Here is an 18,932-nt window from a genome sequence, read left to right as displayed (position 1 = left end):
AATGATTGTTTATTATACTTTATATTAAATTACTGTTTTAAGTGTAATTTTTAAATTTGCTTGGTTTGTTTATAATTATTTTTTTTTTTTTTTTTTTGTTTTAAGATATTTATTTTTTTTTTGTTTCTCAATATTACTGTACATGGCCAAAAATGTTAATGTAAAACAACAAGATCTTTATAAAAGTATAGCAAGTACCTAAGATCATATAAATATCAGTCATCAATCCACATCTCTAATAATGTCTCAGTAAAATGAGATTGAACTGATCCAAACATATAATGCAGTGATTGAGAGATGAAGAAATAAAGGCTCCTCAGAAGATGTGAGATGTTCTGGAGGCTTGTGAAGATCATTCCTCCGCTGAGGAACAGTGAAAGTAAAGCTTCTGGAAACAAATGCTCCTCAAAAGATCCTGATGATCAGATTTGAGACTCTAAAACATGATTGATGGAGAATCAAGTAAAGCTGAGCTGCTTCAGTCCAGTAAGAGTTCATCTGGAGATATTACTGCAGTTATTCTTACCTTCACTTGATAAAAACCAGTCAAGATTTGAAACATGAAGCTTGAGCTGAAGCTGGATGTTTGTACAATTATACTAAAAGACCTTTTAGTATAATTTAGTATAAACTAAAGTAGATCGTGTGCAACAGGTTTATCAGCAAATTTTGATCATTTAGAGTTTTAGAAATTCATCAAACATACCGTGTTCATCAGAATCATCAGCAAATCCACAATCCAGCCTCCCGTCACAGACTTTATGAGCCGGCAGACAGCGTCCGTTCACACACCTGAACTCTCCGGCCGGACAGCCGGGTTCTGGTGAGGTCGGGGCACAGAAGTCCTCGTCTGATTGGTCGGTGCAGTCGGGATGACCGTCACACCTGAGCTCCAGCGGTAAGCAGGCGCCACCGGAGCAGCGGAACTGATCTGGAGGACAGGTGGAGGGACAGACCTCATCTGAACCGTCCCCGCAGTCATCCTCATTATCACAGAGCCAGACCGAGGGGATACAGCGCTGAGAGCCGCCGGAGCACAGGAACTCTGAGTCCTCACAGAGAGAAGGAGGAGGACATGGAGATCCAACACAACACCACAAACCATCAGAACAAGTGCTGAAGGACAGAACACAGAATTTAGGATTAAAAGAGCAAAAAACATTAGATGGAACATCTGTACCAATACAAAAAACACACATTAAACAAGCACTGTCCCATGCATATTTTAATTAACTGGTATTTACTTCTGCTCAAACACTCCTGCTTTCTTTATAATATTACTTTCAGCAATATTTTTTGGGCGTTTATGCATCATTACATAACTTGCATAATTCCTTTAGCTAAGACACAATATGTGCAAATAAATTTGGGATCTTTTTTTTTTTTTGGAATGCTTATTTTTCACCTAAATTTACATTTAGATAACATTTACAATATGTATTATATTATATTACTGTTTGAAGCATAAATTCACTCGCAGTGTTTAAAACTACTGATTTAATTTTTACTTTTTTATTTTTGTTTTTAGATAAAATAGTATGTTAAAATAGTAATTTAAAAAAAACATTTAAAATTCTTTTATATTTATTTTATTATGTTTTTAGACAGAAATTCTATATTAAAATAGTAATTAAAAAACATTTAAAATTCTTTTTTATTAATTTTGTTATGTTTTTAGACAAAAATAATATTTTTGAAAATAGTAATTTTGGTAAAATGGCATTTTTTATTAGTACATTTTTTTTATTTATTTTATGTTATATTAAAATAATATTTTTAGCAAAATAGTATTTTATTTTGTGTGTGTATTTAGACCAAATCATATATTAAAATAATATATTTTTTTTATTTTATGTTATATTAAAATAATATTTTTAGCAAAATAGTATTTTATTTTGTGTGTGCATTTAGACCAAATCATATATTAAAAGATTTTTTTTTAAGACAAAATATTTTCATATTTGTTTGTCTGTTCATTATTTATCCATCCCTGAAATGAAAATAATAATCAGCATTGGCCAGAATTTCACTGTAAAACCTGTGCATGCCTAAAATAAACAAAACAATCAGCACATGTAATTCATTCTTAGTAAATTCCCCTCTGAAAGTTTGACCAAAAGAGTATATTTACAAAACTAAATTGCAGTTCCGTTTGCTGCAGTACTTAAACTTTAAAATGACAAACAGACTCTAAACTGACCAGTTCTGACAGTGTTGAGTGACGGTCGCTCCTGCGGGAAATAAAGATCCCTCCCACTCACACGGACACTGAGACGGAGGGATACAGATGTCACCTGCAGGCAACGGACAGACATCAGACATCAGACAACCTGTATGCAAAAGTGTTGAGTGACGGTCGCACGCATCAGATGAACACATAAGGCACACACAGACTTCTCTTACCGTGTCTCACAGTGCCGTGAGGACAGAAACATCCCTCCACACAGGAGAGGGCGCTGCAGAGGGGATCAGACACAGAAGGAGTGCCGGGACACGCTGGAGAACAGGCAGGACCACAGGCCTCATAAACCAAACCGTTCTCACACTGCAGCGCTGGAGACACACAACAGGACACAATATTATACACACAAAATGTATAGAAGTCAGCTGGATTGGTATAATAACTCACTGAGCAGACTCACGGCAGAGTTCCTGTGACCTCCAGCGCACATACGCTCCTCTGCGGTTACACTCTTCTGCATACGCAGCTATAGCTGTACACAAACACTCACAGTCACCGCCGGAGTCACACCTGCAAAACACAGCAAACACAAGTCTTTTAAAAGCCCTAAGTACAGTATGAACAATAGACATCCTGATGCATACGGTACATTGAATATCAAGTTTCAGTGAGTGTGTTTCTTACCCGCAGGCATCAAAGACACACCAGTCGTAGTATTGCTGATATGACACTTCTGAGTGACACGAGCTGAACATCTCCTGACTGATCACCGCACACTTCTTTCTGGCCCACGTCACCCGGTGAGGGTTCATCTGAAGGTCAAGAAAGGTCATTTAACATTTACAATAACTAGTGTGATACTATAAATGTATTTCTGATTCTTTTAGTCTTACTTTGATTTTAAAGATTATATTAGTGCATGACATGGTATGTGCTGTGAAGCACTCTGTAAACATTTTAGCCTGTGTTATAATTAAGTCTTACTTTAAAAATACAATCAGGAATTACATAATTTCTGTAGAGACCGTTTTTGCCTAAACTTCAAGGAAAGGTGAATCTTAGTAATCTTATTTCTCACCTAACATTTGCCAAGTTAATGTTAAATATGATTTTATTTTTACTTTTAGATTTTTCAATGCCAGAATGGTCAATTAAAAATGGTAATTTTTGTCAAATGTGATTACATTTTCTTATATTTTTATACAGAATAGTGTTAAAATAGTCATTTTAGTAATATTTTTATGTTTTTAGACAACATAGTTTTAGTATTTTTGGTAAAATTTTATTTTTTTATATTTTAGTTTTTTTATGAGCATTTTAGAAATGATAATTTTACAAAAATAGTATTTTGTATTTTTAGTTTTAAACAAAATATTATAATAAAATAGTGAATTATTAAATATGATTACATTTTCTTATATTTTTAGAAAAAATACTGGTAAAATAACCATTTTAGTAATATTTTGATGTTTTTAGACAACATAGTATATAAAAATAAAAATTAATTTTAGTAAAATAGTATTTTTTTATATTTTTGTTTTTTATGAGCATTTTAAAAATGATAATTTTAGAAAATACTGTAGTATTTTGTATTTTTAGTTTTAAACAAAATAGTATAATAAAATAGTGAATTTAGTAAAATAGTATTTATTTATCCATTAAAATATAGTATAATGAAAAAGTAATTTTATTATCAGTTTATTTTTATCATTACCCTCTTATTAACCAGAATTAAAATAATAATCCACATTAGCCAGAATTTTGATGCAGAATCTATGCATTCTTAAAAATACATAATACAGCATCAGCACATGCAGTTCATTCATAGAGAGTTCATCCAAGAGATAAGAGAGCATTTACTCAATTCAGACAATGACAATGTAATTTATAAAGAATTATTTCATTATTTTATGTGATTCTGTTTGGTGCAGTACTGCTTACAACACAGGGGTCACGGAGATCCTGGTCTGAGACATCAGGGCACGACGGACTGATCTTCCAGGAGTTTCCAAACAGTTCTGGAGTGGATTCCATGATGCCTTGTCTTGTGGTGAAGTCATTTTCTGCATCTCCGTCAAAATTTCCGCACAATCCTTCGACTTGGCCACGCAAGTGAGGCATCAGCCGGACATAAACACGCATTCCTGTGTAACAGATATAGTGTTAATAAAAAAAATCTAATGACTGATCATGGAATTAAATAAGAACAGATGTACCTCCATCCCAGAGCAGAGTGACCCCGAGTCGAGACGAGAGGGACACAAATAACCCGACCTGCTCCAGAATCAAACCACTGCCCGAATACAACTTTGGAAGAGTCACAGGAACCCCGTTGACCATCACAGCTTTACCTGAGAGAAAATGTGAAAATGTTACACACATAAATCGGATGTAAATCTTAATGGAATAAAATGTATTGTTAATTAATTCAATAAATAATCTAAATAAAATAAAATGGAATACATATACTTAAAAAAAATATTATCTAGATGATAAATAAATTAAATAATCTAGATAAAATATCATTAAAAATATATACTTTTCTCAGTAAATAAATCCAGATGTAATGAACTTTTAATAAATACATTTGAATAGAATAAAATTCATTATAAATTACTTAATTAATTAATCCAGATAAAATAAAATGTAATACATATAATTATATCAGTCACTTAATGCATGTAGATTAATACAATGAATTAATTCTGAATATATAAAATAACCTAGATAAAATAAAAATAAATACATATAAATAAATCTAGATTGAATCAAATTAAATATAAATAAATTTATTTAAAAAATAAATAAAATTAAATAAATTATTAATAAATAAATAAAATAATAAAAAATTAAATAGATAAATAAACATTGTCAACATGCAAATGTTAATAAAACACGTTATACACTAAAATAATGCGTATTCCTTTACTTATAAAATTAAAATAAATAAAAACTTTAACACATAAATAATAAATGACTTAAATATATATATATATATATATATATATATATATATATATATATATATATATATATATATATATATATTAATATAAGTATATTAATGTATTATTGTTTTATAATTAAAGCAATAGTGATCTAACAATATAACAGCAGCTATATTCATACTGATGAGTAACTGTGTGTCTGATGAGTAAATGTGTGTGTGTGTGTGTGTGTGTGTTTCACCTCTGAGCAGGTGTATGGCCGTGTTTCCCACGGTCAGCGTGACAGATTTGGTGCAGGTCACTCCTGTGCTGCCGCAGGGCACGTTCTCGGCGCTGACGCTGAACAAACCGCTGCTCTCCTGCACCAGAACATACTCACAGTCGCCCAGGAAAGAGTAATAACGGCCGTCAAACGTGATGTAGTGAGGGTCACCGGTGGCCACGCAGGTGCCAGAACACAACGACTGACCGCAGTGCCAGCGCTGCTCACGACACACACTGTCAACGTGAACAACAGGTTTATATACTGTATGACAGTCACATGCATTTACAAAAGCACTGGGCTTCATTTCACTTCACAAGCAAAGCATCTTTTCAATGTTGTGTTGTTTTGGTTACCATTGTCTTCCAGTGTATGAACAAAAATAAATCAATAAATACTGAGACAATTCTCAAATGATCTTCGTTTATGTTCCACAGAAGAAGATGGTTTTTTCATACAGGTTTGAAACAATAAGAGAGTGAGTAAATGATGACAGAATTTAATTTTTTTTAATGAACTATTCCCTTGAAACCCTTTTAAAACCCTTTGATCTCACTGCATTATTTATTCAATTGTAATTACATAGTAAATGCATTCATGCTTCCTTTGAGCTGTAATAAACAAGTCTGTATATATATCTAGTTACCAATTCATATGCAGCTTCTGAAAAAAATAATATAATCATTTTTAGTTGTTATTGAATATTATGTATTTTTTTTTTGTTAAGATTTTTTTTGTTGTTTATGTTTGATGCTTTTTTCATTTAACACAATAATTACTTTACATGATTTTTTGGGGGGTGATTTTTTTCAGCCAGATTTGAAGTGTGATTAATTAGCACATACATTAATTACATATTAAAATATTTATTCATTTCAGCTGCTCAGAAAAGTTGCTGTATTTATAGAACATGTTTCATGTTTTTCTATATTTGAATGTTGAGTTTACATATCTATTGGCCACATTTATTTAATTAAAAATTCACATAAAAAAGTAATAAGAAAGAGAGAGAGATAAATATATATAAATAAATTCCTCTTCCTGCTTACCAAGTGTTGCAGTCTTTAGAAATGGTGTCATTGGTGAAATAAAGTCTGTCGTTGTGGTGACACGGACACTCGTCCGGCTTCACACACTGATCACCCTGAAAACACACACACACACACACACACACACACGCACACACACAAAAATCAAAGGAGAAAACAACATGAGAGATTTATAGAGGTTATAATGACACAAATCGGTTTTAAAAATAGTGCTAGTTAAGGCATTAATTATGTTTATGTCCTTAAAACCACATGTGTTGTGGTGTTTTATATCAATATCTGGTTGCTTTAATGACATCTATATGCTACTCTTTTACCACAAGTCATAAAATGTTACCACAAGTCATAAAATGCAGACATATGGTACACATTTAATATTTACAGTTCTTCTCTTGTGGGAAAAAACCAATAACAGAAATGACTCATCATGCTCTCAGTTTTGGTCAAATCAAATGCTTTCTAGAATGAGAAGGTCCCGTCCCCTAATGTTCCTCTAGCAGCAAATTATGGTCATGAACAGGAGATGCATGAAGGAAAACTGTGCATGATGGTGTTTCTGTAACTGAGAGGAGACGCACCAGCAGCACGGTTCCCTCAGGACAGACGCAGCCGTGGACGGGTTCAGCACACGCGTCCAGAGGAGAGTTCGGACTGGAGCAGGTCCTCAGACACGATCGAGGAGAGAAGACCAGAGAGCCTGGACACTGATTGACCTCAGGACACGACAGATCCGTGCAGTTCCACACGCCACGTGCACAAACACTACAAACACACAGTTCACAAACATTACTGCACATTAGCTGTGCTTGATCATGCAAAACCTGCTGCCACGCTGCTGGAGTGTTGTGGGTGGTTGCAAGCAGTGTTACTACTGTTAACTAAAACTAAACTAAAATGTTTTTTTGTTTTTTTTTCTTTGAAAACTGTAGAAAAGGTCTGAAGAAATACACAACATGCTTTCATTCCATCAACTGTGACTCTGTTATAAAACAGAGATCATAAATCTCTTTCTGAGCTCTGTTCTTTCATTGTATGTTCAGAGGTCACACAGAGGTCACACTGCTTGGTCATTTCAAGAAAGAAGGAGAGTCAAGAAAGGCCAATAACCGAGTGTTTGACGAGTCAACAGTAAAGTTAAATGCGCACTAGTGTCTGTGACTGCGCATCTTAAATTTCGGAGGATCTCTTTACTGAGGTCACTTCTCTACATTGTTTGTTTGAATTGTGTTTTAATCATCAGGTATTTTTGGTCATTTTTAGTGGCTGTATGAAGTGATTCTCCTCAAGTTAACACTTAGGTGTCCTAGAGGAGCAACAGGTGCAGAGAATCAAATCAAATAAATAAATCTAGACATAATAAATGTATTAATTTTATATTATAATATTATTTATTATAATTAAAATAAACAATCTAGACATAAAATAAAATGAGATACATACATTTTTATCAGTAAACAAATAAATCTAGATAAATAACTTAATTATAAATAAATAAAATATTCTCAAAGAAAATAAATGAAATAAAATTATTCTAAAATGTCATTAAATATTTATATTTTTATCAATTAATCAACAAATAAATGAAATACATATACCTTTACACACAAATAAATATAGATAGAGTACAATTTATTATAAACAAATAATCAATCTAGATAAAATTAAATTAAATACATATACTTTATCAATGAACAAAAAATATATCTGTATGCAGTTAATTATAAAGGAATTAAATAATCTAGATAAAATTAAATTAAATAAACATTTTATAAATAATTCCAGTTAGAATTAAATCAATCAATCAATCAATCAATCAATCAATCAATCAATCAATCAATCAATAATTTAGTTAATATTTAATTAAATAAATCATTTTATAAATCATTCATTTAGATAGAAATTAATTAATTAAATCTAGACAAGTTAAACTTTTATTGCGACATCATAAAGAATTGCTGATGAACAAACTCAAACACAACTGTTCAGCTGTTGAACCCTGGATCTGTAGTGTTTATCTGAGAGCATATGTTACTCATATACTGTACTCACACATGTGAGTGTGTGGAAACACATCATAAAAGTGTCCGCTTGTGCAATCTCAATCTGCTTTTCATTATCGGTCTGACCCAAACTCCACATTACCACACCGAGCATGAGGAGCAGATGAGAAACACGCTCAGATATCAGCCTCCATAAAGCACAGCGGCGCGGGTTGGCTGATCTCGAGGCACAAGAGACACAATGAAATCAACCTATCCCGAGACACGAGCCCGCGGGTCATAGAGTGACTTCATCAGATACCTCACACCTCACAAACACTCGCTGACACGGGACGGCACGTGCAAAACCAGCCACATGGCCCATGACCGGAGAAGAGTCCAAACCTTGACCAGTCACCTGCCGTGTTACTGGTTTTACATCAGCTTAAGCTGAACTTCAGATCGTGCGTTTTAAACAGAGGTGTGCTCAGATGCACGATTCCTTACCTTACCTTAGCAACCACCCAGAACACCCTAGCAACCACACAGAACACCATAGCAACCACCCAGAACATCTTAGCAACCACCCAGAACACCTAAGCAACCACTTAGTAACTGTTATTGTGGGGTTGCAATACTGTTCATATTGTCTTCAAACAAAGAAAAAATCTAGTTGATAAAAGCAATTTTTTTCAAATTTTAGGTCATACCTGACAATGCAACTAATGCAATATTTTATAAATAGCACATATGCAATATATATATTCTGCTGATTTCTGAATTTGTTTCTCTTTGTCCCACATACATGCATTAGTTTGAGTACAAAGGTAATTTTTGCTGAATATTTACTGTGTTATCAGAGAACAGATGATAAAAATCTTTCTCAAGAACCATAAAACAGACAAGAGTCTTTTAACAACAGGATCATAAAAAGCTTCAATGAAATGAACTATTGCTTCATTTTGCTTTATATCTCTGCATTTTATTTCTATTTCCATGTCATATTTAACCCCAAATGTATATTTATATTCAAATATATTTTAGTAAATTAAAATATTAAACTTTTTATTAAATCTTTTAATAAATGCTAAAACATTTAATTCAAAATTGTATAAATGAAGCTAATACAGCTAAATAAAACAAATTATAGCAAACATTTTTTTTTGCATTAACATCTAATGGAGAAAATGCTTATTATTAATGAAAATATATGTCAAAATGTTAAAAAAAAAAAAAAAAAAAAAAAAAACTTTATGCAAAATGCTTTTTCAATTTTTTTTTCTATTTTGATTTTGGGTTGAAATGTGGTCCAATGAAATTCAAGCTACAATTCAAAGCAAAGCATGGAAATTGTATGGGAAATATACTGTAATTAATTCTAATTTACAATTAAACATGTTTTTTCTGAATCAGTTGTATTCAAATCTAATATTTATTAATTAATAATAAAAAAAAAATTTGAAGAACATCTATATTTATCAAAATAAGCTGAATTTGTCCAACTTATTACAGATTCAGTCCCTTTGAAGCAGCTTGTGTGAACGTGCAGTATCTTCCTCAAGGTTCATGGCTCTGTTATTGCAGGGATCTGAACTAGAAACCCTCTGGTTACCTGCCTTGAGTCTAAACCAAAGCCCTGCCTATTTTGGCACTAGGCCACACGTCACCCCTCATGAGTGTGATTTCCTACCAGCGGTTGCAGCTCTTGTGTACGGTGCTCCCGGCGGGATGGAGCGCGTCTGCGTGTCTGCAGGGACACATGTCCACTGGCACACACTGACCCTGATCGTCCTGAGCCAGTCCATCTGGACACTGACACCCCGGCACACAGACCCTGCTGCCCTCCTGCTCCTCACAGCTCCAGCCGTCCCACAGATCAGCGCAGGACGTCCCACACAGACGCCCACACTCCTGATACACCTGCCCTCCGGAGCACTGCACCGCTGCCGAGAGACACAACACTTCATAGACTGGGAAAATGATCTGTCTTTAATTAGACTGAACTATTTTCATCAGTAGATTTGATATTGATATTCTCTCGACTCGCATTACAATGCAATCTGGGAATGTATCTGAGCACCTCTCAAATGTTTTACACCACTTTGACTTTTTATTATATTATTTAATGCTACATAATATTAAATATTTATATTATTTTAAATAAGATATATATTATGTATTAACTTATATAAGAATTTATTAACTATGTATATATATATCACGTTAAACAATATAAAATAATATCATATATATCATAACATGCAACACACATAATATAAGTATCTATTAAACCATTTATTACAGCAGAATGCAGTTTTCCCACTTTAACACTATCATTCATACAACACTATTATTTAAAATAATAATAATAATAATAATATCTTATAACACTAATATCATATAACAGTATAATTAAAAAAATTATAAATAATATAAATAATATTAATATTAAATAATATTACAAATATCACATATAATATTAACGTAACACACAAAATTAACATTACATGGTTTCTTACAGCAAAATGTGTTATCTTTGATCTTTAACAGTGTCATATATTATATTAAATATTATATATTTAATTCTATAATAATTTTTATATATTATGTTATTATATAATTCATATATTTTATTATTATCAATTAATAATAAATATTATAAATAACTACATTATATAAAAATTACAATGCAAATATTACAAATATCATATATATTTATTGTTAAAAATTATTTAATATATGATTGCATAAAATAATATATTTTGTGTATTGATAATAATATTATTTATAATATTAATAATTATATTAAATAATATTTACATATTATAATAAATATTAAAATAATAATATAATATTAACATAAAATTACACCATTTCTTATAGCAGAATGTGCGATTTAACCACTTTGAATCATAATGATTATACATTAAATTATATAATAATGCATTAAGTGATATGTTTAATAAAGATGAATGTAATCAAGCGGTTTCTTACAGCAGAATGTGTGGTTTCTCCAGCTGACCGGCGCCCCCTCTTGGGCGCAGTGCCGGGCGAAGGCGGTGAGGACGGTGCACTGGCAGGAGTTCTGCGGGCCGCAGCTGCACACTTCACTGAGACACAGACGCATGTACGGCTCTCTGTCCACCACATCATGACACGCCTGCAACAGATGCTTCAGGTTCACTGCTTGATTCGACCGCTTGAACAGTGACCAACACTACTGACCTGAAACACACTGACCTGAAACACAGCGCTGTGAACCACAGAACACACGCTCTCTGCGTACTGCCTGCGCTGTGTGTGTGTCCCGCAGGGGTCAGAGGTCACCGCTGAAGGCAGAGGGCATGAATCTGTTCTGAACTTGGCAGCGAAAGAGGCCACGCTGTTCTCCACGTCACCTTCAGGTGTGGTGAAATCATCACGCTGACTCCAGGTCAGAGTGCCACATAAACCACGAACCTGACAGCACAACAAACAGCACCATGACTGCAGCTTCAGCTACCAAAGAGTGACCAAAAATCAAATAACTGATGAATCTGAGGAATATGTGGTACCTTATGAGCGAATCCCGGCTGGAGGGTGATGAGGAGCAGAGGTCCGTCCAGGTGCCACATCATCTGAGCTCCAAACGCCTGGATCAGCAGAACACTGGACGAAGCCTTTCTGACCATCAGATCTCCTGTGATCACCGGCAGCAGCTCCCGCTGACCGTTCACCATCACCGAACCTGAGACCAACACAACAACACACTGAGAAAGTGTATCTACAATCCATTAAATTAATATTTTATTCAGCAAAGACACAATGAATTGATCAAAAGTTACAGTAAATACATTTATAATGTATACAAAACATACTGAACTCTCTATTAATCTGTGAATCCTGAAAATAAAATGTATCAGTTTTCACAAAAATATTGTGCAGTACAACTGTTTTCAACATTTATAATAATCAGAAATGTTTCTTGAGCAGCAAATCATCATATTAGAATGATTTCTGAAGATCATGTGACACTGAAGACTGGAGTAATGATGATGAAAATTCAGCTGCGCATCACAGAAATAAATTATATTTTGAAATATATTCTAATAGAAAATAGCTATTTCAAATTGTAATAATATTTCTTAATTTTAATGATTTTACTGTATTTTTTATCAAATAAAAACAGCTTTGGTCAGCAGAAGAGACGTCTTTAAAAACGTTTAATTATAGTTTACACCATAAACAATAAAAGTAACCATGTAATATAAAGTACTATAATAAATAAATAAATAATACATAAATAAATTTCAATAAATAAATAAACAAATGCATAAAACTACTTTATGTTGTCATAAACAAACAAACAAAACGTACAAATAATAAATAGCAAAATATATAAAAGCAAATTAAAAATAAATTAAATGTATTTAATTGAATAAATTACATTTCGATTTTATTTAAGATGGGATTAATCAATATATATATGAAAGTTCTTTAGAGAGTTTTAAGGCACTTATTTCACTTGCTTTTAAGATTTAAATACAAGTTTTTAAAATTGCCACAAAACTTTAAGAAATCTACAAAATCGTATCTTAAAGTGGAAGAAGCATCTTTAGAAATCTCATTAACTAACTAACTATAGATGTACAGACTGACAGATGACCTGTATCTGTGACAGTGACTGTCGTATGAAGCGCAGTGACCGTCATTTCTCTCAGACATCCAGCAGCTCCTCCTGCACACGGTCCTCCGCTGAGGCTGACAGAGAGCTTTTTATCCACGAAATCCTGCAAACACACCACAGAGATGCTTTCGGATGATCTCAGACACACAGTGAAGCTGTAGATCTGTCTCCTCGGGGTCACTGACCTCTACAGCCGTGAAGCGGCAGTCGCCGGCCTGCAGGCCGTATCTCTTCTGATCGAAGGTGGTGATGTGCATCGCTCCGATCACAGCGCACTGAGCTTCACACTTCTCTCCACTGCATTCCCACTGACCGGCACGACACACACTGGGAGACGGAAAAACAGTAACAGGGAAACTTCAGCCGAAGCACACAGGCTACAGTGGTTTCTGTCTGCACTCACCAGGTGTTGCAGCGCTGTCTGATGGCGTCTCCTGCGCTGTAGCTGTGGCGTCTGTGGAAGCAGGGACAGTCGTCCCGTCGCAGACACTGACCCGCGTGCAGGTACAGACCCGGTGGACACTCACACCCCCCCACACACTCGTCCCGACACTGACCCGACGCTGGAGGACGAGGAGACGAGCAGGTGGGGGGACAGGACGACACACAGTCAGAGAACACCTGACCGCTCGGACAAACACGCTCTGAGGACCAAAACACAAGTAGGTTCTCAAACATTAATAAATAAATAAAACTACTATTTAAAATACGATATATATATTTATATATTATATAATTTATATATATATATATATATAATTGAGATGCACCTGATATATATATATATAGAGAGAGAGAGAGAGAGAGACAGAGAGAGAGAGAGAGCGAGAGAGAGAGGTGCTTAAAATATATTAAAAATATACTTTTATTTATTACAAATATATATTTTTTAAATCAATATAATTTTTAAGAGTTTTAGGACATTCATTTTTTTTTCAACTATAAGGACTGAAATAAAACTTGGAGCAACAAAATCACACCTTAAAGTGGAGAATGACGGCCATATCTAGAAATAGAATTTAATATATTACTTTACTAATCATGCTATTTTCATTGTATATACAACTGATATTTATTTAATGTAATTTACATAGTATTCCAGATTTTATTCATTTTTAATGAGCATCTATTTTCAGTTTTCATTTTAATTTACATTTTTTTGTGCTCTTAATTTTAATTTACTATTTACTGTTTAATATTTATTATATTTATAATTTAGCTTGAGTTATTTTAATACATCAAGTTTACATTTAGTCATTTAACAGATACTTTTATCCAGAACAACTTACAAATGAGGACAATAGAAGCAATCAAAACGAACAAAAGAGAAAGTTTAAAATGAAATTAAAATTAAACAGAAATATTATGCAACAGGTCATGTGACAACATGTAGACAACACGCAACAGTGTGAAATATTTGTCATTGCATAACTTATACTATTTCACATACTACATTTATTATTATAATTAAAAATACCATGCAGACTACAGTATATGCAGTAGTACGCAAGTATTATATTTGGGAAATCATCATCTTAAGAAGTTGAAATATGACCCAGGCATGTTTTTGACAAATTGTGTGGAAATATATCCAAAAAAATACACAAATAAGGACTAACCCAATTGTTGGGTTAAATTTTTAATTTAAAAACTTAACCAAAATTTAACCCAACAGTTGTGTTAGTCCATATTTGACCCAAAGTCGGGTTGAAATAAACCCAGCATTTTTTAGAGTGTATGATTGATTATTACAAAATAACCAACAGAAGTCAGTTTAAGCTGAAGTATGCAGTACCACAGAAGCCGGCGCTCCTCCAGCGGATGATGATGTGTTGTTGCACACACTCGCGCACGTAGCTGGCTAACGTGTCACACACAGCTGTATCTCTGTCCTTCACATCCACACTGCAGTACAGATACAGACACGTGTCGATATACGGACCCGGATCCACCTGAGCAGACCGAGAGAACGTTAGTCCTGAACTCTGTTAGTTTAATGATCCAGTTTATATTTAGTTTAATCTAACCTGGTGATGGCAGTGTGAGAACGGAGTCTCTTTGAGACGGTGACAGGCTGTTTCCGCGTCCCGCCGGAGAGAGACGTCACTGGACAGATCACAGCTGTGACCCAACTCTGCTGCATCACTACACACCTGTGTGTTAGACATCACAACAATAAGACTACACTTCCCACAATGCTTTGGGCCAGAGGTTTTTAATTCAATACAGTTTATGTTTATAAAGCTTATTTCACAAAACATACAGGTAGTACCTTATTATTTTTACTCATTTTTATTTCATGCTATAACTTATATAAGCTATATAAAGCTCTTTGTCGTTACTGGATGAGGTGCATTACAAATTATGTTAGGTGAAGGTAAAATCATAAATCTGGCAACCCGGCTTGAACTAAGGGTGACATAGAACCTGCATTAAAGACGCTGCATTACTGTGTTATTATTGCTTACATTTTGAAAGCTTTTATCAGCCGATATCGATTTTTTTAGTTGGTTCCAATTGTATCAAAAAAATAAATAAATTTAAAAAAATAAAAAATGAAGGTGTTTCCCACCTGGCCTTGCTGATCTTGAACACGCCATGAGTTTCCAAAGCTGGCAGCATACTGAGACACACTTCCACTGCTGGTAGTGAAGTCATCTGTATGAAATAAAAAAATTGCATATTGCATGAAAAACACTTCAAGTATATAGTGCATTAGAAATGCATGAAAAGAGTGTAATGTCAGATCTTGCAATTAAGTCAAACCAGGCCAAACTTTCTCACCATCTGGGTTGTTGTTATAAACGCCGCAAAGCCCCCTGGTGGCAGCGAGGTGTTCAACGGTTACCGTCAGATAGACGGTGTTCTCCATGTCAAACTTCAGTCTGACACCCAAACCACTCTCCACAAACACAAAGTCACCCAGCCAGTGAACGCTGACTCCTGACGGCACAAGAAACACTTTCATCACACAGAATACATACACATATGCTTAGTAAATAACATAAAATGTAATAACATCTCAAAATGACCTCTTTGAGAATATAAATAAATGCCATTGTTCAAAAAGGAAGTCAGAGTTATTATCGTTAACTAAATCAAAAACTAGAAATAAAACTATTAACGGTATTTTTGTTAATTAAAATAAAACATAATGGCCTGGTTCCACAGACAGGGCTTAGGTTAAGCCAGGATTAGGCCATACAGTAGTTCAATTAGGACATTTAAGTATTTTTATAAATGTGCTTTAGAAAATAAAAACACTGAAAGAAAAGAACATTTTAGATGAAAAACTAAAACAATAAATAAAAATGCTGCCTTTGCAACTTAACCAAAAACGTACAAGCACTAAAATTACGAACTAGAAAAAAAAAAGAAGATATTTTTACTATTACAAAATATTTGAATACTATTACAAATAATATTAATTAATATTATTACAAATAATAAAAATGACAAAAGCACATACAAATACTAAAACTTTTTTTTTACTGAAATTAAAATAAATAAATAAACCTGAAATCATTCAAATAAAAGCTTATTCCGAATACTTATAAAACTATAACAGGATATAAATCTAACATAACACTGCATCAGACTTATGCCATTGGTTAAGGGTGAGTTTTGAAACTGCGATACATAACATGATGTACTTTAGAAGTAGCTCTGTGTTTTTCATACCGTTTTGGAAGAGAGGTTCACCCTGCGGTAGTGTTAAACCATTAACAGTCATATTGGTTTTATGTATGGACACCAAGCCAAGACCCAACATCAGCCGCAGTCCCTAAAACACAAAACAACCAGATAAACATCAGCCAGAACCACCAGCTGTCTGCAATTACTGCTGAACACTGCACAAAACACAAAAAACAACCTTACTCAACATTAAGAATCATGAACATATCCCAAACTCCCAAAAATTATTAAATGCTTTGTGTGTGACTGATGTTCAACACAAGCTGCCAAGTTTCTGGCTTGTTGTTTTCACTGGTTTCTGAAGAAGCAGATGTCCATTTCTGAGAAATGATTGTTTTGTTTGCTGAGAGGAATATGTGCTCATAATGAACTGGAATAAACTGAAGCTAGATGCAAAAAAGGGTGTGATGAGAATATGAGCAAATTTTATTAAAATTAATGTAACTGACTGGATAAAAAACTGGATATTCAACAAAAATGTGGGACTTGATTTAATACATGAAAAAGAAGGACAATTCTTTGGAAATGGTTCATTTTTGATGAAAGATGTGTTTAGAATACACTTTTCATCCTCAACTTCATAAAGTAAAAGGAAAAGTCTTTGGGAAAAAATTACTTTTTGATGAAAGATTATGATGACAAAACTTGTTTTTAGAATAGAATGGTCTTTAGAGTAAGTAAATTATGCAAAATAAGTCCAGAAAAGTATTAGGAAAGTAAATGGGGTTAATTTTCATTTTATGTTTACTTTAATAGACTGTATATGTATATGTTTGTGTGAATATACTCAGAATGCATTAAATGCAGTTTGCAACCAATTTTGCCTCTGAATATGATGAATTTCAGGCTAAAACTGGATTTTCAACAAGGAATAAAATGCAGTATGAAACTTGATTTTATCCATCATTTGACAGTGTAAAGTCTTTGAGAAAAATTTACTTTTTCTTTTTGATTTAATGTTGATGAGGGTGAGAGGATTTTTTTTTTTTTTGGTGTATTATTTTTTATAATTAATTTGTTGTGTAATATTATAAACGAGTTTTAAGAATATAAATAAGGTGCATTTTGATTTAATGTGTGTGAAATAGCATTGGCAACCAATTTTGCATCAGAATGTGACATATTTCAGACTAGATATTCAACAAGAAATAAAACGTAGGAGTCGTATGAATTTTGATTTAATTCCTTAGGAAACAATTTGATGGATTCTTCTGATGAAAGATTATTAAGACAGAACAGAATTTTTAGAATAGAACAGTATTTGGAACAAACAAATTATGCACAATAAAACCAGAATCTAGTATTAGGAAAGAAAATATGATCCATTTTGAGTTTATGATGACTTTTATAGAGATATAAAACAGGTGTGTGTGAATATGAACTCATAGCGAGTGTGTGTTTGTACCTTCTGGCAGTGTCCCACAGGATCACACTCTGTGCTCATGTACACGGCCCACGTCCCGTCAGTGGATGAGGCCAGCAGGTAAGTGCAGCTGCCCTGGAAGTGGAAGTGTTTGCGGTCAAAGGTACGGTAGTGTGTCCCGCCCCAGCTCATACAGGTGCCAGACGCCTGCGGGTCACGAACACCACGAAACAGCCCTCCACGCACCACAGGAGAAGAGCTGACGTCTGAGGAGAGACGCCGTTTGAGTCAGTAAAGGACCAGGATATATAGCTTGAGGAAAATATGTAGCTGTCAATTTAAGACTTTTGTACTTTAATTGCATGTAAATTTTTTTGTTTATTTGTATTACACAGTTTTACATAAACAAATGTAATGTGATGCTTATTTGTCAGTCATACATGAATGAAACAGATCAGACTTCTGTAACAGTACTAAGAAACTGAATGTGTTTTAAATATGCACGTTTATATATTTAATTATAAATAAATCCAATTTGTTTCAATTTCATACATTTTAACTAACTGGTTTAGTTAAATAAATTCAACATTGTTCACTTTTTTAGTTATCAATTTTGCATCTATTTGATATTACTAAAATAATAAATCACGGCAACGTGTTTTTCCATTACTTTAACTTTAACTTGATATAATTATATATCAAAATAAACAACCAATTTCAACTTATTTTTACAGTTCTACATGTCCTACAACTTTTTTTTTTTAAGTCAATTTAATGTAATTATGTT

The 18,932-nt window shown here is 33.4% G+C and overlaps 1 protein-coding gene across 1 annotated transcript in view; it reads right to left on the bottom strand.

Moving 5' to 3' along the window:
- The window catches only part of sspop, an 85,470-nt gene that overhangs the window by 62,598 nt on the left and 3,940 nt on the right, over positions 1–18,932 (bottom strand). The window contains 23 exon segments of the mRNA XM_042752233.1: positions 707–1,116; positions 2,201–2,294; positions 2,404–2,553; positions 2,643–2,752; positions 2,867–2,994; positions 4,124–4,326; positions 4,399–4,533; positions 5,372–5,628; positions 6,442–6,536; positions 7,020–7,203; positions 10,111–10,363; positions 11,415–11,580; positions 11,661–11,879; positions 11,975–12,147; positions 13,066–13,189; positions 13,272–13,413; positions 13,490–13,730; positions 14,882–15,038; positions 15,114–15,239; positions 15,659–15,744; positions 15,871–16,029; positions 16,768–16,870; positions 18,188–18,411. Coding sequence (XP_042608167.1) covers positions 707–1,116; positions 2,201–2,294; positions 2,404–2,553; positions 2,643–2,752; positions 2,867–2,994; positions 4,124–4,326; positions 4,399–4,533; positions 5,372–5,628; positions 6,442–6,536; positions 7,020–7,203; positions 10,111–10,363; positions 11,415–11,580; positions 11,661–11,879; positions 11,975–12,147; positions 13,066–13,189; positions 13,272–13,413; positions 13,490–13,730; positions 14,882–15,038; positions 15,114–15,239; positions 15,659–15,744; positions 15,871–16,029; positions 16,768–16,870; positions 18,188–18,411 — 3,939 coding nt within the window.

This window comes from Cyprinus carpio, chromosome B24 (genome assembly GCF_018340385.1).
Source record: "Cyprinus carpio isolate SPL01 chromosome B24, ASM1834038v1, whole genome shotgun sequence".
Taxonomy (NCBI): Eukaryota; Metazoa; Chordata; class Actinopteri; order Cypriniformes; family Cyprinidae; genus Cyprinus; species Cyprinus carpio.
This window is presented reverse-complemented; position numbering and strand designations above follow the sequence as displayed.